General features: G+C 53.9%; 2 protein-coding genes and 1 long non-coding RNA gene across 8 annotated transcripts in view; 1 reads left to right on the forward strand and 2 right to left on the reverse strand.

Annotated features, from left to right (window-relative positions):
- The window catches only part of MGRN1 (mahogunin ring finger 1), a 49,428-nt gene extending 39,304 nt beyond the window's left edge, over positions 1–10,124 (reverse strand). For all 6 annotated transcript variants that reach the window (XR_015807258.1, XM_088174562.1, XM_088174561.1 and 3 more), the window contains exons 1-3: positions 9,935–10,124; positions 2,526–2,644; positions 257–345 (exon numbers count right to left, since the gene is read on the reverse strand). Coding sequence is in view for 5 of the 6 variants with exons in the window: in XM_088174562.1 (XP_088030688.1) it covers positions 257–345; positions 2,526–2,644; positions 9,935–10,022 (296 nt within the window). In the remaining variant the exon portion in view is untranslated. The remainder of the gene's footprint in view (positions 1–256; positions 346–2,525; positions 2,645–9,934) is intronic.
- Positions 10,125–13,579: 3,455 nt separating this feature from the next.
- Positions 13,580–14,469, reverse strand: LOC148221923 (uncharacterized). The gene is made up of 2 exons (XR_015807259.1): positions 14,234–14,469; positions 13,580–13,686 (listed from the first exon to the last, which is right to left on the reverse strand). It is a non-coding gene; the product is annotated as an uncharacterized LOC148221923 (long non-coding RNA).
- A 781-nt stretch (positions 14,470–15,250) lies between these two features.
- Positions 15,251–23,329, forward strand: UBALD1 (UBA like domain containing 1). The gene is made up of 3 exons (XM_014890972.2): positions 15,251–15,476; positions 21,127–21,186; positions 22,202–23,329. The coding sequence occupies exons 1-3, from the start codon at positions 15,369–15,371 to the stop codon at positions 22,520–22,522; spliced, it is 489 nt and encodes a 162-aa protein (XP_014746458.1). The 5' UTR covers positions 15,251–15,368; the 3' UTR covers positions 22,523–23,329.
- Positions 23,330–23,660: the final 331 nt, after the last annotated feature.

The following is a 23,660-nucleotide window of genomic DNA, read 5'->3' on the forward strand; positions in this document are numbered from 1 at the left end:
ATGATTTCATGGCTTTGTTTACCACTCCAGACTGTCCTGCAGAAACAGACACATCACTGGTCCTGTTTGGAAACACAGATTGTTTGGATAAGGAGCACATAAACCACTTGAAAGCTCAGAACACAGAAACGTCTGGATGTATCTAGCAACAAGGATCTGGATATCAGCCATTCTCCAAAACCTTACCAATACAGTTTGGCTCTGACTGACAGATCACTGGGTTGAGTAAAATGAAAGATTCAGGTAATGGCAGTACCTCACAAGTCGGAGAGAGTCTTTACGGATGTTCACCAAACTCCTCAGAGTCTTCACTGGCTCGTGTGGAGCTGGAGTTATATAGGGAAACTGGAACAAAGAGGCAAATAATTCTTCTGTTATTACACTATAAAAGGTAGCAGCACATAGCATGAAGTTTACCCGAATCAAGAAGCATGTAGCTTTCAGGGTACTCAGTATAGCAGCCATAAGCAAATAGAAAATTCTATTTACAGATAAATCAAGTATGCTTCAGGGTGAAAATCCTGCCCTGGCCCAGCAACAGTTCATACTGCAAATAAATACACACTAAGAAAGGGCATTTTCACAAGGTCTTTCCACCCTGAATTCTCAGTCAGGAAAGCCTTGCTCTCCCAAGCTTTTATTTCCACTAAAGAAACCACCTCCAGCTTGAGCAGAAGAAATGCAGCTCTTTCATGTGTATTACAGCATGCAAGCAGTGATCTGACTGCTAATCGGCATGCTGAAACCCTGGATTACTGGGGGAAAGTCTTTTTATTCTGAAACAATGGGGCAAATGTTCTGGAAAAGAAAAGAGACAGGGATAGGGGGCCTCATTCTATTCTACAGTCAAGAAACCTTCTCTCACAGATTGTCCTTTAAATAGGGACAATAATGGTTCAGACTGCAATTCTCCTTAGTGGGCACAGGATCTCCAGTGAGAAATGCAAAGGAAACTGCTTATTGTGGTGATCACAACCTGCAGACCTGCCTGCTGGGCACCAGGGACCACCAACACACGTTTCCTTAGAAATGAGGAAAGGCCTCAGTTACTCCAAAGCAAGAACTGGGCCCATGTCCAGAAAACAGGGTTGCTGCTCTGTATTTGAGTGTTTTGTTGGTTTTTTTTCCTTGAAGATTAATCAGAGCTGCCAAAGGGCTTTAACTTTACATAGGCACACTATATTCCACAACAGCCTCCTTCTCCTAAACCTACTTGGCAAACGTCCCACGGTGTGAATGGCCTCTCACCCACTGCCTCTAGAGAAATGATGAAACCCAGTGCTGGGATGTCAGCAAGGAAACCCAGGCTGAGACATGCAGGTAATTTAACTCTGCCAGGTCAGCCCCTACAGGGAGGGCCCAGTGTGCAGACATGGCACAGGGGATGTGGTGAGCACCCCCAGGCCTGCCCAGCACTGATACAACCACAGATTTCCAGCTCAAGTCCCTCCTTCCTAATTGTTTTGCCCAACTACACTTCCTGCTTAAACAAAGACTTTCCGGATTCCTCCTTGTCCATCCTGTGAACTGTGGTTCTGAAATGACCAATGGCACAGTCTGAGGAGAAACTCAGAAAGCAGAATGTGCTTGTAACTGTTCCAACTCCAACTTGCCTCAGTTTCCCCCACCTGTAAAACCAGGATGATCCCAAACTGCCACCAAGCATTACAAACATGAATTAATTAATGGTCACAGCTTTTCTGATGAGGAGAACCATGACTTCTAGTTCTCATTTTCATGTTTGGAAGCTGCAAAAACAGCTAGGAAAACAGTGAACAAAGCAAGCAACTCTTCCCTTTCATCTCCAGCACCCAGAAAACATCTCCAAATGGCTCCTATTCTGTTACCTTTCGGTTCTTTTCAAGCAGTTCTGAGATGCAAGAGAAATCCAAAACATAACACTTGCATAAAATTCCTATCTTTCCCTCACAACAGCATTATTCCCTTTTCAAGAACAAGCCAATCACTTGAGCTTTTCACAGTCTCACAGACACTTGGGGGTCCAAAACTACATTTATGTTCCAGTTAAGAAAAGAGAAGGAGAGACTTTCTGAGCAGCCCACCTAGGTATAAAACCCACAAAATGTCAAGGTCTGTCTTAATCACTGCCCTACCCTTAGCCAAGCCACTCATACACAGACAACAGCAGGTGTTGAATGCTGGCTGGAAACCACCCAACATGCCCAAGAGCCTTGGGAGGTTCAGGCTCTGCTTCCCAGCCTTCTCTGCAGCCTGTTTTACACCTGCTCAGGCAGGCAGGCAGAATTAGTCCCAAATTCTGTGCTCCTGAGTCCCCGTTCTTCCCCCACCACTAATTCCTTCTGTCCTGAGTGAAAATAAACCTCCCAGGTGAATTCAGCTTCTCAGGAAAACTCAGTTTGCATCTGAACAGACAGGGATGACCTTCTCCAAGCAGTGAGGACCTTTTAGATCTGTGCCACTCTCCTCTACAAACCCTACATCAGATTTTCCAAAACAAGCAGGAAACAAAAAAAGAGTAAAACAGACAGAACATAGGAACTTGCCTGAACTGGTCTATTCCCGAGGAAGTTTAAGTCCATGTTCTCACCAAAAAGGTAACCCTCGGGGTGAGGGGTGTCAAACTTCTCGCCTCCCATAAAGAAGTGACTCGCAAAGTAGTTTCCTAGAAACAAAAAACACAAGAGAATGAAAGAAAAAAAACTCTAAATGAGTGTTTCCTCAAGAAGTCTGTGCAGTTTTAAATTCACAAGCATAAAAGAGCCACAAGACACAGAAAATACTTGCTTATTCACTCCTTCCCTGTAGTACTGAGGGCCACTGCCAACAGTAGGAGAAGAGAGAAAACAAACAAACAAAACAAAAATCTAGAATAAATATTACAGTGATGATAATTCCATTTCAATTTGTTTTCCAGAGAAGGGACAGGGAACAGGAAAAGTCAGCTTTTTCCAATACTGCTCCATTCTGGTCAATTCTTCCTGTTTTATCCAGTTCCCAAAGTGAAGCCCAGTCCCACAAACACCATGGGCCTGCTCAGAGAAGGATGAGGCTTCCTCCCACTGCAAAATTCAGCACAGCCACAGGGTCAAAGTTTGCCTTTCATCCCTTCTTTCACTCCCATATCCCAGTCGAGAACCACTCCAAACCTTTATTAGGAGTGCTGGAGACTTTACACTCTGATGCTGATTTAATTAATAATGCTGACAGTTATAAATGCAGAAACTCTGAAAGTTTCACCATTAATTTGTTTTGTTCATCTTTAAGGTGATGCACTACAGTGCAAATTTCAGGACACAAAGCATATGCAAGGTCACTGGGACTCTGGAGCATGGAATTGACTGTAAAATTAACTGAATTAATTCAGATGTGTGAGAGCACCACAAACGCAGCTCCCTCCTAGAAAGACTTCAGGAAAACACTCTCAAATGTGAACTTCACAGAGTTACAGTTTCAGAGAAATAAGTATCAGGAGAAAAGTAAAATAAAAGGTTCCATCCAAGCCACTTCCTTTCAAGCTTCAGAGTGGGGATGAGAGGACTGAGCCAAACATACATTTTCTTCTCTGGGAGCAATGCATAGACAGCATAAATTTGTGTTAAAATGAGTCATTCCAGAAGCAGTAACTAATCATCTGAATGGCTATGGAGGCATTCTGGAGGGATCTGCAGTCCCTCTAGCTAGGAGCAAGCAAGATTTACTCTGATATTGAAGGGTTCTCATGAATGGCCCTGTTTTTTCCATTAAGGCTTTTTCCCTTTAAGCTTCAAGAAAGGCTCTTTTCACTCTGCACAGATGGCAGTGCCTTAATGATGACGGTAGGGCTCAGCTATTGCTGAGCTCAGCTTACAAGCACCCAGATGTTTGTAGTACTGAAACACGTTCTTCTTTCCAGATACAACAATCACCTTCAGCACAGGTCCAGCATCTACTTAGAATCTGTCTTACAGAATCAGAATAACAAAACCACAGAATCGTTTAGGTTGGAAAATCCCTCCAAGATCATCAAGTCCAACCTGTGACCTATCATCACCTTGTCAACCAGATCAAAGGACTGAGTGCCACATCCAGCCATTTCCTGGACACAAATGCAGGTGCCCCAAATGACAGGGAACCTCTTCCCAGAAGCAACAAATTAAAAAACTGATCTGTATATAATCTCCAAGCACAGCCAGCCTGACACTGCCTCTCCACCAGAGATACATCACAGTGGTTTGTATTTGCACTGAGCTTCAGAAAACCATGATGAATGCTGGACTCTAAGAATTGATTTCACATTTTATGTGGATCAAGTAGGTTATGTTTTGGAACATTTTATTTGATCCACTGTGAACACAATACTTGTGCAGGATGTCTCAGTACCACAGCAATTGGTTATCTGGGATAAGAGTCTGAGAACTCCCTCTTATCCAGTGAGTGAGACAGAATCACAGAATTGCCTGGGCTGGGAGGGACCTTAAAGATCCCACAGTTCCAGCTCCCTGCCATGGACACCTTCCAGCACACCAGGTTGCTCCAAGCTCTGTCCAGCCTGGCCTTGGACACTTCCAGGGATAGAGCAGCCACAGCTTCTCTGGCAACCTGTGCCAGGTTCTCTTCACCCTTGCAGGGAAGAATTTCTTCCTAATATCCAATCTAACCCTACTCCCTGCCAGTTTGAAGCCATTCCCCTTGTCCTGTCACTCCAGAGCCTTGTAAATAATCTCGCCCCATCTTTCCTCTGAGCTCCCTCCAGATACTGGAAGGCCACAATGAGGTCACCCCAAAGCTTCTCTTTTCCAGGTGAACAATCCCAATTCTCTCAGCCTTTCCTCCCAGCAGAGCTGCTCCATCTCTCTGGCTCTCTCCAGCAGCTCCACATCCTTCCAGTGCTGGGCCCCAGGGCTGGAGGCAGCTCTGCAGGTGGGGGTCTCACCTGAGCAGGCAGAGGGGCAGAATCCCTCTCTCTCCTGCTGCCCACACTGCAGGATCAGCACAGGACATGCCTGAGAGCATCTCCAGAGATGAAAAGGTCTCTCTGGCTCAATTGGAACAACACCCAGACACAAAACCAGCACGTTCGAGGCACCTGCCACACTGTCACTCCTCCACTGAGAATCACTTTTGGCATCTCTACCAAATTGTTGGGATTTCTCACAAGTACACACAGTAGCTGGAATCATAGCTTCATTTCCACATTCAGAATGAACTCTTTTCATCTTCCTGCTAAGTCACCTCCTGCAATGTGAAGGAGAGGGTTGTTTCCCCCCGAGGCACTTCCCTCACAAGCAAACAAGAAACACAGTGCCAGGCACGAGGAGCACAGGTAAACTCACTCTGAGGTGCTCAGAGGGGAACACACTGGTGAGTTCAGAACAACCCTCGAGACTCTGCCACTGCTGCTGCACACACAAAAGCTGCCACACACACGAGGTCTCAACATACAAACAAACCAGAATGGCAGCAAACTGTCTCCACAGATTTATAACACAGTTTTCAGCAGCTAAAAAAAGATATTTTGTTGCAAGCTTTCAGAAACCACTTGCTACAATGACATCTGAAGTTCAGAGCTCTCAAGGTAAGATCAAAGTTAAGCATTAATCCTCTCAATCACTACTATCACAACCACCTCGGTGTTTGCCCAAGTTGGAGGCAGAACATTACAAGAAAGCATTTCTTAAATATCACACCAGGGACTAAAACGAAAAGGAAACTTCCAGATGGAAAATATGAGGCATCCTCTTTTGCAGTCACTGTGACATTTAGGATTTTTAGTGTCTCTACCAGGCGTGCGTATATTTTCTATATAGGTTCCATTTCCAAATCCATTACAAAGACAGCTTTAGAACCTTAGCCAGGCTATCATGCCTCTGGAACCTTGATCCCAAATGTCTCCCTAGCCTATAAAACCACCTTAAGCAGGTGCTCCAAGGCCAGCTTTACACAGAGCTCTGTAGCTATGGGCACAAGGAGGATGCTAAGTGCCATCCTCTTTGGCAGGAAAAAGGAAAAGCAAAAAATTCTTGGGTTAATCCTCCACAGAACTGCTACAAACAGAAACCCTCCAGGAAAATGCAGACACACTGACCAGGAAAGAATTACACATAAATAAAAAAGGATGGGATAGCATAAAAACGCCAGAGCAAAGAAAAACTGTGGCTTTACTCCCCCAGAGTAAGTCAGCATAAAGCATAGAGGAACATGAGATAAAAGAGAACATGACCAAGTGACACTGCTGAGGGAGATGAAGCCCAAGTAGTGGTTGTAAGAGAACTTCTTGGTGGAAAACTTTATAGTTTTTAGGCTGGAAAAACTGGGACCACTGGGACACCCAGAACAGCCAAGTCTGACTCATTCGTTTGTCCCATGCAAAACCAAACTGGAACCCAAGGCTCCTCCAAGGTATCAAATGACACTAAAATACTTTATATTAAGTACAACATAGTGATGGGGGTTTATTATCATAATTGCACCAGCATTAAGCACCAGACTGCTCCAGTCATAATTACCTCTCCCTAAACCAGCATCCTAATCCCATATCCACACAACACACGGATGTGATGCACCAGAGACACGCTGGGAAGGGACACAACCTACAAGAGGCAGGGGCACAACTGTAATCCCATCAGAACATGGGCTGTGTTGTACAACATTCATTAACAGAAAGCAATTAGGTGTCTATTTAGGTTTCTCGCCATTAATACAATTAACAGTGAAGTGATGGAAATTGAGCTCTCTTTAATTACTCAGCCAGACAGTCACCACTTCGGCAGACTGACAGCACAGTCCCAGCAGCAGTGTGTGAAACCCAGGGACAGTGACACTGCCACGGTACACAGCCACACAGAGATGGACTGGGTGCGACTCTGGAGACGACTCTTCTATTTAAAACCGCTCTTTCTTTGATTAAAGCCTCATTCCCAAACAACAAAGCAGCTCAGCTTCAGAGAGGAGCAATCCATTTCCCAAGAGCCTACTCCAGAGGAGAAGAGCCATCCCAAGGGCATGTGCTCCGTGCTGCAGAGGAGCTCATGGAATGGGAACGGAGCTGTGGGAAGCACTGGAGCACTGCTCACTGGTTCTGGGAGATCCTTTCACTGCACCAAGCACTACAGAGAACACAACTGTTCCCCATTTTTAGCCAGAGCACTTACTCTTCTGTACAAACTGGGCCTTCCTCTCAACCATTCAGGCAGGCACAATGCCAGCACGGGCTCCATAAAGCAAGAAATTTTGGTTAAAAGATACCAGCAAAGAGGTTTCAGAGAAAGGAATTGGGCATCACCTTACAGCAGCCTCAGTCATCCAGATGCAGGAGGAAAAACGCAGATGATACCCATCCAGAGCCTTGGAGGAATAAGCAGGGCATTTTCAGATGATTTCTGACTACAAAACTGTAAACAATTTCCAACAAAGCTGTTAAACAACCTGCTTCACTGGGGACTGGCTCATGCAGACCAAGGTGGATTCCACAGCAATCTGCTCCATCCTCCCCAGAGCATGAGCAACAACCACATCAAAAGCCAATAAAGGAGAAGTGAATATTCACCTCTGCCTTTGCAACCAGCTGTGACTCAACACGGCACAGTCACCGTGTCCCTCTCCATGCAGGTTGACATGCTGCTGAAATCACAGCCAGAATACCTGGATTTAGGGCTTATTTCCTTGCACAGTGTGTCCTTGTGAGGGGGTATTTGCTCCCTCATCAAACACAAACCCCCATCCTCCATACTGATGCCAACCACGGGCAGCAGTTGAGCAGACATTTGTAGTAAGTCAAGATCTGTTGAAACCAGAGACAAGGAGGGATAGAATGGAAAAGGAGAAGGACAGCCCTCAGTGCTGCACACAGGATGGGTGACCTCAGGTAATGCTCCCTCACCACCTGTTCCAGCCTCTCAGGGGTTACCTCAGAGCCAGGAATGTGTGTCAGGCTCACTCTCCAGCACACACACTCAAACACCCAACACAGCCCATGGAAAACTGGCCTCTTCCAGTCAGGGCTCGCAGCAGCAGTGTTGAGTTAACAATAATTAACAATCATTTGGCCCAAGAACATTCTGTACTACTTCCAGCTTGCTTCCTGAAATCAAAACTGTATTCACTCACTTCTAGTCATTCTCACTGTCAGGTTTGGTACTAACCTTTCCATCCCCAAGATTATCACTCTGAAGAAGGCAGGACCTCAAAGGACACTGTCCCTCTGAGCACACTCCAGCTGAAGGAGGGAAGGGAGCTGCCATCCTAACACTGTTCTGGGCTTTGAACCTCCACCTCAGAAGTGTTCACCAACTCTTCTGCCTACAGCGTGAACAGCTCTTCTCTCTCCCCAAAGTCAAGGGGATCCTGGTTAGATGAACCCAAAGAATGTGAAGAGAAAGCCCTGGCTTAACACCAGCTTTCAGAAAGAAATGCCACAGAGAATTAATTAACAAGCCTCTAATTGCATCCAGAGTCTTTGTAGGAAATACAAATATTTTTATTTAACCAGCTGCTTGAAAGCATTGGCTGTTCAGTTCTACAAGGGAGGTATCACACATAGAACACTCTTTGGTAGCATTATGGTCCATAGATCCCCTTCCAGGGAGCATGGTAACACACAAACCCAACCTTAAGTGTGTGATGAGGTTACCTTGACAAGCCCAAAACCCAACACACTATTATACACTATTAACTTCCAGTTCAACAGCACAGGAACAGGATGATGACGTGAAAGAAGTTTAATGCCCATTGCATATGGTGGTTATAATTAATCCACTCCTTATCTAAAATATTGTCACATGCAGATCCTGCTGCAGACAAGCTGTGACACTTGCCTTTCCCACTTGCCAAAAAAACTAGCTCCCAATCACCTAAAAAAAGCAGGTTATATTCTCTAAGAGAGCCAACACAGGTGGGTTTCTCCCACTTCCTCCACACCACCATTCCTGCTGAATGCCAATCTGCAACAGGACAAGGTGTAATGATGACAGCACTTTATCTGAGATGATTCTGTCCCCACTCCAAACTAAACAGGGGTCCTGGTCCCGTCCATCACACAGCCCCGAGGATGTCACAGCCAGCAGGTCATGGATATACACAGGACTGGAATCTCTGAAAGAAAAGTCTTTGTATCTGAGAGTGAGGGGACCCGAACTGCTGCTCTGCAAATTCTTCAGCCTGCCTGGAAAAGCCCTGACAGAACCGAAACCCAGAAAAAATTGTAAGCAAATGGATATTGCAGGGGAAAAGATCACCTGAATTTCCCTGACCTCTTGTTTTTGGGAAGAATATGTAAAACTCTTTAAACAAGTTAAACCTGGTCAATCTCAAAAGCTGGCCCAAGACAAGGTGAGTCATGGGCTCAACTCAACTGCACACAAGTGGCACCGACAACTCTCCAAGCCTTCAGAACAATTCTCTGTGGAAAACAGACACCCAGTAGGCTGTGTCAGCCCAACAGCTCCTAGGTGAGAGCCATTGCCATTTTAAGGAGTTAAAGAGGGTTGTCATGCGGGAATTTGGCCATCCTATATTCAACCAGACGCAATTCTCTTCCGTGTCCCCACCTGCGGTCGCTTTCCCTTCACAAGCAGCAGCCGTCGCACTCGCCAGCCACCAAAAACTTCGTGAGGCCACATTTCCATGGTGGGGAGTGGTCCTTGTGCACCCTCAGTGACCCCCGGGACCACGGGCTGCGACGGCGCCAGGCCGGCACGGACAGCGGGACAGCTGAGCCCCGGACCCAGGGCACGGAGACACCTCACGCCTGAGCCCCCGGGCAGACCCGGCCCGGTGCCAGCGCTGTGCCCGCGGACACCCATCCACGGCCTCTCTGCCAGCGCAGGCGGGCTGGGCCGCGGGCAGAGCCGGAGCCGGAGTCAGCCCAGGTCGGTGACAGGCACTCCCGCAGCCCCTTCCACGGCCTCCCCGCTCAGCCCGGGGGGCATCGGGCCCGGCACGGCCCGTCCCCCTCCCCGGTCCCCGCGGCCCTCACCGGACTTGGGCGGGTAGCGGTAGGCCGAATTGGCCTGGATGTCGATGTCCTCCACGCCCGCGATGCGCCTGCTGAGCAGGGAGCCCATGGCGGCCGCAGACAGGGCGGGCGGCCCGGGGGCGCAGAGCGGCGGCGGCGGCACCGGCACCGGGACCCGCACCCACGACGGCGGCGCGAGGCACGCCGGGACACCGAGTCCTCCCGCCAAGGGACTACAGCTCCCGGCAGCCACCGCGGCGGCGCCTACCAACGGCGGCGCGGGGAGGTGGCGGTGGCGGCACCTACCAATGGCGGCGGTGGCGTCCCACGGCCTCCCCCAGGGAGCGGCGTGAGCTGTGCCGGCAGGAGGCGCTGCGACGGGAATGGGAATGGGATTAGAATTAGGAATAGGAACGGGATTGGAAATGGGGACGGGGATGAGAATGGGAATAGGATTGGGAATGGGGATGAGGATAGGAACAAGGATGGGAATAGGAGTGGGCCCAGGGATGGGCATGGGGCACTCTGCATGGGAAGGACCCAGGCATGGACATGGAGATCACCAGGGGGCACACCTTAGATGGAGAAGCCCTTGGAAACTCACCCAGGGATGCACAGGGAGGATACTCGAGGACACATCCTGTACAGGAAAGCAAAGAGAGGCTGGAAGCCCAGGGACACACATTGCACAGAGATGCACAGGGAGAATGCCCAAATTCAGGCTCTGCACAGGGATGTGCAGTAGGGATTCCCAGGGACACATCTGGCACGGAGGAGATACCCAGAGACACAGAGCCTGCACAGGGATACCCAGGGCTGTCCAGGGACATATCATACACCAGAATGCCCAGGGAGAATTATCCAGGGCAGTTCCCAAAGGTTGGACCTGCTACTGGCTGAGGCTCAAAGCCAGTCGGAAAGGAGGTGATCCTCCCATGGGGAAGCCTCTCCTTTCTGGGTTCCTCTCCTCACAGATAATCCACACACAAAAGAAAATGGCTGAGGTTTGGATGTGAGGACAGAGCAATGGCCACGGGCGGCATGGGGGAAGAGGCACGAAAAAGCCACTAATGTCCCAAGACTGAGCCCTGTCCCCTCTGGCACCGAGGAACAGGGAAAAGCCACTCCCTGTGATGGGAAGTACCTTCCTGTTCATATGCTTCAAAGGAACTGATGACTCAAATTCCCACCAGTGGAGTTGGGAATCACTGGGAGACATGAAGAAGCTGAGGTAGCACATGTGAAATCCCTTAAATTTGCCTTGGGAGCAAGGAAGAGGGCTAGGATTCAGGGAACTGGGATGGAGCAGGGAACAGAGCCTGCCAGCACGGGAGGATTTTGTGACAGCAAGAGAGCAGGCAGTGGGTGGAATTTGCTAACTGTAAACACAAACTAAAACACGCCCAGCGGGAATAAGCAAACAGTCCTGAGGCAAAACGTGCTTCCGGACAGTTGTTATCCTTGCAGCTGTTGTGGCCACACAAACACAGCCAGAGGGGCTGTAAGAGGCACGGGATGCAGGGGAACTCGTGCTGGGGGTGAGAGCAGAGCAGGAGCGGACCTTGCTCTTCTGCATCCCATTGTGCAGCAGGGCTGCAAAGGAGGACAGGGAAAAATATGGAATAAGCAACAAGTTCTGCTGGCCAACCACAAGAGTTGGGCACCCTGCACCTGGCATTTGGGAGCTTCAGGCTCTGTCTGGCAGTGCCTTGGCAGTAACTATGCCTGGGAACTCTGCCGTGTCCCCCAGGATCCTCCTGGAACCCGGAGTGACAGTGCCTCTTGCTCAAGCAGCCTCTCCATGCAAGGGTTTCTCAAAGCAGAAATTGCACGGACAGGGATGGAGGGAGCCTGCTGACCATCACAGTGACACGTGTGCTGGCCCAGAGCGTGTCCAGTGCTCTCTGCCATAGGAACAAGCTGTGGGCAGTGTCCTGGCAGCAGCAGGGTGATGTGAACAGCTCGTGTGCCACCAGCGGCCCCAAAATGAGCAAGGTAAATCTACAACCCTCAAGGCCCTCACTCTGCAGGCCAGCAGCTGATTTGGGGCTCAGTGCTGGAGCAGACTGGGCACAGCAAGGATCAGTGGGTCCATCTCCCTGTGCCATCCTGAGAACTGGTGGCCAGCTGGCCACAGCCTGGGGGCAGGGCAGAGCAGAGCAGTGTTTGCACCCTAAGGCAGGCGAAGAGGGCAATTTGCATAAGGACAGAAGATGAGAGTCCCTCTCCACCCACAACCTGAGCATCGAGAGCATCCTGCCCTTCTCCAGTTCAAAGAGGCACCCAGAGGCAACCACCCCAAAGCTGTTCCCTGAGCTTTTTTTGGGACAGAATAATGGAATCCTAGAATAGTTTGGGTTGAAAGGGACCTTAAAGATCATCTCACTCCAAACCCATATTCCCTGGAGCTCGGTGCCATGTGGGTTAAGCAGGGCACAGCCAGCTCCCAGAGGCACGGGGTGCTGGCTCTGCCCAGGAAGCTGCAGCAGGAGGTCTTTTGTTCGTGCAAAACCTCCACCAGCGGGAAGGTCCCTCCCGGGCCGCCCGGCTCTCCGGAGTGCTCAGAGGAAGCCATCAGGTCCCATGGGGGTTGTTGCCATCTGGGAGGGCAGGGGCTTTGGCTGGAGAAGCTGTCCCGGAGGGCCCTGCTCCTTGAGATGTGTGTGACAGACAGGCACAATAGCAGACGTGTGCTAGGGCAGGGCTCAGCCCTTCCACCCAAAATCCCAGGGCCTGGAGCAAGCAGAGCTGAAGGGCAGCAGCTCTTTGCCCCCGCCCAGCCCGCGGGACGCAGGCACTGGCACACACAAAGGCAGGATATTGCACCACTGCCTCCTCCATCCCATCAGGGGCCACTGCCAGCAGCATGGGGAAGGAGAGTGGATGGCTCAGGATAGGGAGCAGGACTGCCCTGCCAGCCCACCTCAGGGTCCCACAGCTCCTCAGGTGGGTCCCATGGGCTAGAGGAACAGCACTCCCCCCAGCACTGGGCACTGGGGCAGCTGCAAGGAACAGCAACAGCCCTACAAACCCTGGTGCTGCCACCTGAACGGGTTTTGCACCTTCACCTCTGGGTTCCCTGAGATGTATTTGTCCTCATTTTGGTGCTGCCAGCCCAAAGGTCTGCTTGCACCATGAGGGAGGAAAGCCATGAAGAAGGGATGTCCTCTGTGAGACAGGGATGAAAACATTTCCACGAGGCTCAAGGGAGCCTGAGACTCTGAGTGCCATCATGGTGGTGAGAGTGGTCAAACTGGGGAAGACCAGGGTGAAACTGGGCCAGGGCTCCTGCCACCAGGAGTCTGCAGAGCCCCAGAGGTGGTGAGGAGACCTCAGCTCCTGCACTGCCTTCCAGCTCAGCAAAACCCATCAGGAAAAGATGATCTTGGAGCTGTTTCTCTGGCACAACCTGGAGAAGAGCAGCAGGAAAGAGGAGGGATCCTTTGAAACTGCAGGAAGAAGAATCCACAGAGCTGCAGCCCAGAGGAGGCACACGGGCCAGAGGGACATCCACCCTCACACTGCCACGTTTCTCCAGCCACCCCCAGCTGCCCTTCAGGAGTCTCCTTGGACGTCTGCTGGGGAGGCAGCTACAAGCACACCCGTGTAAACAAGGATATATGTTTCCCTGCAAAACTCCCGGTCACCAGGGCAGCTCATCCAAAGTCCAGATGTTCAGGGGTTTATTACCCAGTGAGGCAAGTTGCTTTGTCTCTGTTGTTCCCACTCGCTGTGTTTGCCAGGTACCCGTAGAACAACAAGGTTCAGGAGCCCTGCAGACAACACATGTTGTTACAGCTCACCAGGAGTGGTGAGCTCATGAACTTTGCCTCCCTAAACACTGCCCTGCTCTAAAGGGTTTACAGCCCTTCCCGAAAGCCCTGCCGGGCCAGGCCCAACCATTCTCCCTCCAAGCTGCAAGGTTTCTACACATACCTAGCTCTTTCTGATTAAAATAATCATTCAGGAGATACGTTTTTCCAGCTGTATTTACACCTTGGTGGCTCCCTTGGTGGCTTGGTGTGCTACTTCTCTCTGGGGGTTGTCTTGACCTTGTAAGAAATGAGTGGTTACCTCTTGATATGTTCCACTGTTACACACAACTGCACTCTCACTTGGGTTTAGGCAGTGAGATATATAGAACAAGAAGGAAAACCCCTTGGCTCTGAAATTCCCCAAGGCTTGGAAAGGCTGAATTGTTGCGTAACTCTGGAAGGGTTACTAAAAAACATGTGGAAATGGTGAGCAGCTTTGGACAATACCAAAACAATTCCTGTCCACGAAGCAGAGGCCGCAAACCCCAGAGATCAAGTGCATTACCTGCATGAGCTTCAGCCATTTAATCCTCACGGCTCAGAAACACCTGCAAAATGCCAGCCAGGGTCAGAGGCGTTAGCGAACAATCTACTCACAGCCAGGCTAAAACTCCTCCAAATTGCAGGAGACAGCCCAGAATCACCGCTCAGGAAAAGCGGAGGGGGCTGGAGCCGGCAGCTCCCTTCATCTTTTCCTTGGTGTTACTAGCCCCGGCCAGCAAACCGCGTGTCTATGCTTGCTTATCCTTAGCAACACCATTGTCCGCTGCCCCAGGCCCCGCAGCTTTCATCTACTGCGGCAATGCCGCGCTCTCAAAGGAGCCTTTCACGGCCGCGGGAGCCCCCCCGGCACCTTCCAGAACGTTCCCTCGCTGCCGCCTCTCCCTTCAGCTGCCTCAGTGATGCACGGACACGCTGTGCATGAGGGAAAAACGGGACCAAGAGGAGATGGGTAACCCACCCATGGTTTATTAGCGCTGATGGAGGGCGCGGGGGTCAAGGGGCTGCTAATCCACCGCCCCTCGGAGCTGTACGGCAGCTACGGGCCAAGGGGTCTCCACCAAACCGCCGTAGGCTGCAGGAGGGTAACGGCAGGGCCGGCGAGGGTTTCACGGTGCTGAAGGGCGCTGGCCGCGCTCCCCCCGGCTGGGCAGGGCCCGGCGCGGCCCCACCGCTCCCTCACGTCAACAGGAAACCGCACGCGGCCGACTGTAAACACCGCCCGCGCCCACGTGACCGCGCGGCCCCGCCCCGGCCCCGCCCCGCGCGCCGCCCGCCCCCGCCGCCCTCCCATTGGGGGCCGCGCCGTTGTTGACCATATACGGTCAGGTACTACCAAGCCGCGGGCGGCGGTTGGCCGGCCCCTCGCGTCACTCAACGCGCGCGGAGCGCTCCGCCAACAAAGCGGGGCCTGCTGGGAATCGTGGTCCGGACGGGGGCAGGGCGGCCGGATGGCGTGGTGATCTGGAACTACAAGTCCCAGCGGCGCCGCGCGGGCCGGGCCGCACTGCTCCGCCCCGGGCGGCCGTGGGCGGGGCTGGGCGGGCGCCGTGAGTCAGTGCCCGGTAAACATTGGCGTGAGCCGCCGGCCCCGCCGTGCTGGCGGCGCCCTGAGGGCGGCGGGGTCCGGGGCCGGGGCCATGGACGAGCTCAAGCACCAGGTGATGATCAACCAGTTCGTGCTGGCGGCCGGATGCGCCGCAGACCAGGCCAAGCAGCTGCTGCAGGCGGCCCACTGGCAGTTCGAGGTAAGGCCGCCGCCCCGGTACCGGCCCCGGGCGGGTTCCCGCGTGGGGGCATCGGGGGGGGTCGGGCAGCGTGGATCGGTGCCCGGCCCTGCGGACACGCCGCTGGCCACTCGCCCGCCCGCACTCTCGGCGGTGGCGGCGGGGCGCGGGCCGGGCCCCCGGGGGTGCTCGGGGGAGCGTGGGCGCCACGCGGGGCGGGGATCGGGAGGCCACGTTGCGCGGGGGGTGCGCGGAGAGGAGCTCGCAGCGTGCCGGGGCCCCACGCCGGACCGCGGCCGGGCCGGGGGCGCCGAATGCGCCGAATCCGCCGAAGCCTCCTCCTGTTCCCCCCCGCCCCCGCCCCAGCCCTCCCGCGTGGCCGTGGGCTGGAAAACCCCAGCGCAGCCTTTCCCACGGCCCTGCCCCGGGGAGTTTGAGTTCTTGGGCAGCCGTGGGAGAGGAGACTTTGTAGGTCAAAGCTTTTCTGGCTCCAGACGCGTTTTCCTCTCACTCGCGGGGGGCATACTCCGTGACATTGACAGGGGTTAACGCCGCGCGTGGGGCGGGGGGTGCCGGGGGTGATCCCCGGTGCATTTCAGGGTGCTCAGCTCGTCCGGAGATCCCCTGAAGTGCAGGGAGCAAAGAGGGGTGCGGTGGCTGTCGCCTGTAAATTGCCTTCTAAATAGGATTTTTCCTTCCCTTCTGCAGCTCCCTAGGCTGGAGCTGATGGATTTGACGCTAATGGCACCTCGGTAATTGAAGTGTCTGTGCTGTGCTGCGGGAGCAGATCTGAGTCAGGCCGGGGAGCAGGAGGCTCCGTTTGTAGCTCCTCCGTGGCTGGAGCACCTCTGCTCCTGCCCGGGGGCCGCGGGCACTCCCGGGGTTGTTCCGTAACGGAGCCGCGGCCCGATGGACCCAGCACGGACGCCTTCCATCGCCGTGCGGGCACAGCATTCCCAAATGCTCTATCACAGGCCGGGAGGCATCGCAAACCGAGCCATGCGTGGCCGGGGATCGCGGGGTGGGCTTGCAGGGATGTGCAGAAGAGCGGGCCGGCGATCCGCACCGCCGTGCCCGGTGAACGGGAGCACCGCTGGCGTGGAATGTGTTGCATGTGTAACGTGCTCCGACGTTTGTTTACTAACACAGCCTGACAGTGGCCCTCTGGGACAGGCGGGATCCTTTTCCACCACCTCCGCGCGTGTCGCAAAAGAAACGGGGAGGGATGACAGAAGTTTTAACGTGTCTTTCAAAAGGCTTTTTTTGCAGAACTTTGCCACCGTTTGGCGAGTTGCACAAGTACAAACAGCCGTCTCCTGCCGGCTGGGCATTCACATGACTCAGAGGAAGCTGGGCTGTAAACAAACGCTGCCGTTACCATGTTCACTCACTTTTGGTGCAACGGTCAGATAATTCCCTTTGCAAAATGGCCGCTGGGCACGGCTCCTTCTGGGAGCCACGCTGGGGAGGGCTCCCCTCCCGACCACTCCAGCCTGCTCTCACCTCCTTTCTGGGATACTCCCGAGGTTTTTTTTATTCCAGTGCAGCACCCGTTTGCTGGCTGGTCTGCTTCTGCAGTGAGTATAAACTGGGGGTGTTCAGGCAAGTTCAGTACAGAGAAGGCAGCATAAATTAACCATCTCCTTGGAGTCAAAGCACTGCTCCAGGGGATTCAATCAGCCTGCTTGTACCTGAGGATTCTGCTCCTGCCTGTAAGGCCACCACGGGGAGAGGTGCTTTTGCACAGGGGAGCCAGGCTAGCACAGTGGCCCAGTGGCACACAGCAGGAGCTGGGTTGTCCCATCTCTGTGCCTCTGTCCTGGTGAGGACACTCCTGGCATCCATGTGCCCTGCCCAGGACCTTTCCTCTGTGGGCAAGTGTCCCTCTTGCTGCCTGTGACTGCCCTTGGGGTGTTTGTCACCAGCAGGAGGGAGAGGAGGCTGCTGTGGAACACAAACAGCTTCGGGATGCTGGTGTTTTGGGACCACTTCCCTGGGCTTGGGTTGCTGTGAGGCTGGCTGCTCAGGGGCCATCGTGTGTAGGAAGATGAAGTGAAGGCTGCAGAGCGGGTTTGCTCTGTGTGTGTCTTGCCAGCCCTCATAGACCCAGAGTTTTTCTGGGGTAGAAGGAACGTGATCCAGCACAGTGAGCAGAGTGGGAGATCAGGAAAACATTTGGCTGTGGTGTGAACTGATCTGAGTCTGTCCCGTACTCAGGGGTTGATTAAGGAGAAATTTTTTTTCATCCCATCTATCCCTGGGGAACAGTGCAGTTCATGAGTAGAGTGTGGATCGCCTCTCCCACTCACTGTGACTCCACTCCTGTTTTCTAGGGACCCTGGACAGGCTTTTTCCTATTGTGCCCTGTTTAGTTTGCAGCTCTGTGGGCCCTTCCATGCTTCCAGGGATGGCTGCTGTGGGTGCCAGCAGAAATGGCACTGCCAGTCCAGCCCTCCAGCAGCTGGAGCAGTGCCATTGTTGCTCCCAGGGGGAGGTTTACAGGCCCAAGAAAGCAACCTGGAATGTCTCTGGGTGAAGGCTGGCACTCGGCCTCCAGGGCCTGGCTTTTTGGGAGAAGCCAGGGAGAGCAGCTCCTCCGTGGCTGGAACCCAGCAGGTTACCAGGCAGACATTTCAGAGTTTGCAGAGTCTCACATGGGGCTGGGCAGTGGATCAGGCTCCATCTCCGGTAGAAAGATATTTGGCTTTATGTGCTCATTGCCCTTGGGGCTGTTTGGGAAGGATAAGAAGAAACTGCTTCTAAAAAAACCCACCCATTCCTTCCTTTTCCTGGTGCTAAGAGCCTCCGTTCCAGTGTAGAGAGGCTGTGTGTGGGGAACAAGAGAAGGAGCAGGTGTCTGCCTTCACTCACTGTGTCCATGGCTGGATTTCACTTCCTCTTATGTATTTATGTTTCATGAAGCCCCTTCCTTGGTGGTTCAAGGACAGGGTGCCCCCAGGGCTGCTCCTGCTGCTGGGTGCCCTGTGCTGGCAGAGCTCACACCTCCAGACACCCTCTCTCTCTCTGAGTCACCACAGGTGCTTCTTGGCACCCTGGCAGAGTCTCTGTGTGATCTCTCTCCTGTGAAACTCCTGGTTTTGCATCCTGGGAGGGGACACAGGTCACCTGCTGAGCATGGCCAGGCCAGGGGTGTGGGACTGCCCTGCTCCCACACATACCACGGTGACACAGGAAATGGGCCCTTTAGTCCAGGGTCAGAGCTTAGCTGGGCTTGGGCTCCTTCTCCAGCAGAGGAGCCTTAATTGGCTTTGCTGTTGCACCAGTCACCGTGGCACTTGTGACACTGTCTGGAGCCCAGGTGACATCAGTAGCTTTGGTTACGTGTGCGTCTCTGGCCCCCTGTGGCACCAAGGGGATCATGGGGCCCTCGCTGGCCGGGCTGGGGCTCTGCAGGTCCCTTGGGAGGTGACTGCAGGTCCTGGGCTTTGTGCTGGGCACAGGGGCTGTTTCTGCCGTGCTTGGAAGGGGGCGGATGGAGGGGAAGAGACACAGTTTTAGGCAGAGGGGCCTGCACTGGCAGAGTGCGTCCTCTGCCCAGTCACAGCTTTCATCCCAGCGTTGGCAGGGATTGGTGGGCAGCTCAGGGGGACAGCAGGGACCTTCTCTGCCCCTGTGTGCCAGTGGCACAGTCCCAGATATGAGGCCACTTGGAAAACAGGAGCACAGAGCAGATATAATCAGCTTATGGTATCTGGCTGTGCCCACAGCTCTGCCTGTGTTTCCCGTTTGCTGTTACCCCCTCTCTTATCAGACTCTGTCAGTGATAGCGCCTGTGGGTGTTGACGTCCAACCTCACCCAGGACGAAGGGTAGTGTGGCAGTGGGAGGGGGGTCACTGCCTTAGAAATGTCTGTGTCTCTGGTGGACATTTCCTTAATTCAGAGCCGTGTGCTGTCCTGTCAAGAGCTCTCTCCAGGGTCACAGACACTATTCCTGCTGCATGGCCATCCCTGGGATCTGGTGGGTCCTGCCTGCAGGAGCTGCGGGCTCTGAGCTCGCAGCGAGCCCGGGTGCAGAGTTCAGGTGCTGTGATATTAAATGCAGCTATTGCAGGGAAGAGCCTTGCCAGCCCAGCTATTGCACACTCCCCCCGAGGTCTGGGAGCTGCCAGACTCTGCAGCAGGAATTGCTTCCCCCACCCAGGTCTGGATCATTGTTTGCAGACATTGCTCTGGCTGCCACCTGGTCATACCAATAGTTTTCTGTTGTTTAGCCAGGAAACCATAAACCCCTTCGCCTTCCCAGGGCCTGCCAGCCTGGATGCTTGGGGCAAAATTAGTTTTCCCATTGGATCAATGAGCTAAGCTGACTTGCATCCTGGCCCTGGGAATGACACAGGAGCATGTGGACACTGAGATGAGGAGCATGTGTGGTGGCAGGACTGTGGCTGCTGCAGTTGAGCAAGGTTTGGTACAACCTCCCTGTGCATTTTCTAGGCTTTTCTGCATTTTTTTTCCACAGCAGCTTGGGTAACCCCAATCCCTGCCTTCCAGGAAGGGAGCAGAGTTTCGGGTAGTGTGGCAGGACCTGGCCACAGCCCTGCACCTCACACCCCAGAGTGGAGACCTGAAGGCCCTGGAGAGAGGCCTGAATGGCACTGAAGGGGGCTTTTCTTTCAACCAGAACTGAATCCAAACCAATTATCTTACATTTCCAACAAGTTGCATCTACAACTGAATCAAAACATTGTTTTCTAGCCCTGATGCAGTTGAAGCCTGGCACAGAACAGGAGTCACCATCATGGAATCACAGAATGGTTTGGGTTGGAAGGGACCTTGAAGGTCATATCATTCCACCCCCCTGCCATGGGCAGGGACACCTTCCATTACCCCAGGTTGCTCCAAGTTCCATCCAACCTGGCCTTGGTCACTTCAGGGATGGGGCAGCCACAGATTCTTGGGGCACCCTGTGCCAGGGCCTCACCACCCTCTGAGTAAAGAACTTTTCACCATTCCTGCATCAGCTCATTGCTATGCACCCCCAAACCTCCTGCTGCCTCTGCTCCTCCCAGACCTGGGCTGGGTGTCTGCCCTCCTGACCATCCTGTTCCCCTGGCCTTCCCTACCTGCAACCCTTCTTGTCCTCTCACATGTCTGTGGCATGTGACATATTTACCACACTAGTACTGGTCTTAACTGGAAGGTACAAAACAATGTCAGTCCTCATTCTGCTCTGTCTGCAACTGAATTGGAAATGTTCTGGCATATGGGGTGGGCACCTGCTCTGGGGATCTCCTGGTGGGAATATGGGGACTGTGATCATGTCCTGTTGAGGACATGCTTTTAACTGGTTCCTGCTGGGCTTGGATTTGGTTTCCTTTGTTTCCCAGCACACGGTAGTTACAGAGCGTCACTGTGAGTTGTGAAACACCTGCTGGGCTCTGCCTCGACAGTAGCTGCTTCTTGAAAGGATGGTGGTCCCAAATACACATGGTTACCACCTGCCTTGGTGTGAGCAGATGGCAGGCGCAGGTCCCTGCCTGGGCACAGGGAGCAGCTGAGCTCTCAAGGCCCCCCAGGGCCTGTTTTGGATCATCTTTGGGGTGTAGTAGTGTGCAGAGGTAAGGTGGGTGCCTAGTTTGGATGCTGGTGGGTGCCCAGTTCGGATGCAGGTAGTAACATCATCTTTCCCTTTTTTTCCCCTCCTTTCAGACTGCTCTCAGTGCTTTTTTCCAAGAAACAAACATCCCCTACAGCCACCACCATCAGATGGTAAGTGCTTTCCCAGCTCCTCAGCTCTCTCTCAGGGCAGAGCACCAGCTGGCAGGTGCTTCAGGCTGGTGCTCACGTCCAGCTCGCTGCTTCCCAACTCCAGGAGTGCAGACAGGGAGGTCTGGCTGGGCACTGCCAAAGCTGTCTGCCAAGGAAGGTTTTCCTGGAGAGCAGCTGGTGGCACAGCCTGCCCTATGCAGTGGGACAGCAGAGCCCTGCAGATGGTTCAAGGCTGCTCTTCCAAAAGGGATGGTCTGAGGGAGGACATTTTGGGCATAGCCAGTGGTCCACACCAGCACAGCATGGCAGAGAGAGCCTGGAGGAGCCTGAAGCACTGACGTGTGTAAGCACACTCACAGATACATGGTGCTTCCCATCCTGCAGCAGCCACACACACAGGTCCTTGTGAGCTCGCTGGAGCGAGCAGATTCCTGCAGCATCGCTGGAGCGTGGCTCTGGTGCAGCCTGCAGAGCTTCTGGAGGTGTGTAAACACCCACACGTGGGTGCTGCCTGCCTCTGCTCTCTTCCAGCTGTCCCCAGACTCAGTCCCTTAACTCTCATGCCCTGGCAGTCCATAATCTGCTTGGGCAGATGTGTCTTAAGGATTTACTGGCTGCTGTAGCCTTGTTTGACTCTCTGGGACAATTGGGGATTTGGAGCATGCAAAGCAGGTGCCCAGCAGGGCTGGAGCGTGCCCAGTCCCCTGGGGGGTGGGAGCTGAGCCTGAGCCTTGTGCCCACAGAGGCAGAAGACTGCAGGCCCAGCATGGCACCAGTGGGTTGTGGAGCAGAGGGCATCCCCGACTTGGCTGGGCACAGGGGTCCTGTCTCGGTCCTCTGCCAGGAGCTCTTACACAGCATGAGCCTTCAGACCTTTAAGTAGAGCTGCTCGTGGGCAGCAGTGGGTATATGGGGGCTCCATATACCACAGTAGGGGGGCAAAGGGGTCTTGTGCCACGCCCTGGTGGGAGGCAGAGGATGAGGACTCCCCTGACCCCCTGTCTCCTTCCCACAGATGTGCACTCCCGCCAACACGCCGGCCACGCCGCCCAACTTCCCCGACGCCCTCACCATGTTCTCCCGCCTCAAGGCTTCAGAAAGCTTCAACAGCAGTAGCCCCGTGGCCTCCATGGCGACTTCCCCGCCACCCCCGGCCCCGCCGCTGCCCCAGCACGGGGCCTTCAACCCCGCCTGGCCCACGGCTTCTCCACCCGGGCAGCAGCAGAGCATGTGGACTCCGGCCGCTCCGGCGCAGCCCGCGGGCTGGCCAGCCGCCGTCTCCCAGCAGGCCAGCGCAGAACAGAAGGCCAACGTGACCATGGAGGCAGAGAGATGAGGCCGCGGCGGAGAGCGGACGCAGTGGGGACCCCTGCGTATAAATATATATATTTTTTTTTCTCCCCCCCTCCCCAAAGAGGAGAGGAACTCTGCTGCCAGGGCATCTGGCAGCCGCCGAGACACATGAGCGAATAGCTGCCTTGCATGGGTTTGGTTTGAAGTAGTTTTTACTTGTTCTCGAGCTGAATGGAGCTCCCCAGAGACAGCGGGAGGCTGCGTGGGACCGGTGCCGGCCTCTGCCTGGGACCCTGACGCTGCCAGACTCTTGGGGAGGGAGCACCCCCTCCTCTCTTGGGACACCGGAGTTTGCATGCCAGTGACATTTACAGAGGAGGTCCCTTCCTCAGGGTTCCCTGGGCCACCCCACCAGGCAGAGTGAGTTGTGCCTGAGTGTTTCCCCCCATCCTTTGGCCCCGATCAACTGGGTGGGGGGTAGATACCCCATGAGGCTTGTTTTTTGTAAGGGGTGGAGAGAGCAGGGGCTGTTCCTGCACCACCACAGCCTCCACCCCACACACACCATCCTCGATGGTGAGCAGGGCTGGGGGACACCAGCCCTTGGGGAGGTGTCTGGCCCCTCGCCCAGCCGCGGATGGGGAGCAGGGGGTCCCTGGTGGTCCGGCTGGGCCAGCGCACCTTCCCCTCAACCTCCCGGGGTGGGGTTTGCCCCAGGGCTGTTTTGCATGACACAGTGTAACCCTAGAGACTGGGATCGTTTTTAACCCCTCTGTTCTTTTCTCCCGGCGGCTGGAAGTCCCTCCGGATGCGCCGCAGCCGCTTGCAATACACGCTCTTCTGCTTTGAACCCAGTGTCTTTGCTTCGTTTGCAGCAGCGCCGGGACGCAGGCAAAGCTGCCCTGAGCCTGGAGTGTTTCAGGATCCCCTCTTCCAGTGGCTCAGTGCATCCCACGAGGGCTGGCTGCATCTCCAGCTGCTCCAAGCGCCCCGTTCCAGCTATACAGTGCCTGCCAACTGCTTTTTGGCCAAGTGCATCCAGGGCTCAGCCCCAGAAGCGCAGCTCTGCCACATCAGTTGTGGTGTGAGACCCCAGCAGGCACGGCTGTGCTGAGTTCTCAGGATCCTCTGTAACATCTACAGGTCCTGGGTGTTTAGCTGTGACATGGCTCTTATCCCCT

Source organism: Sturnus vulgaris, chromosome 16 (genome assembly GCF_052056855.1).
Source record: "Sturnus vulgaris isolate bStuVul1 chromosome 16, bStuVul1.hap1, whole genome shotgun sequence".
Classification (NCBI taxonomy): domain Eukaryota; kingdom Metazoa; phylum Chordata; class Aves; order Passeriformes; family Sturnidae; genus Sturnus; species Sturnus vulgaris.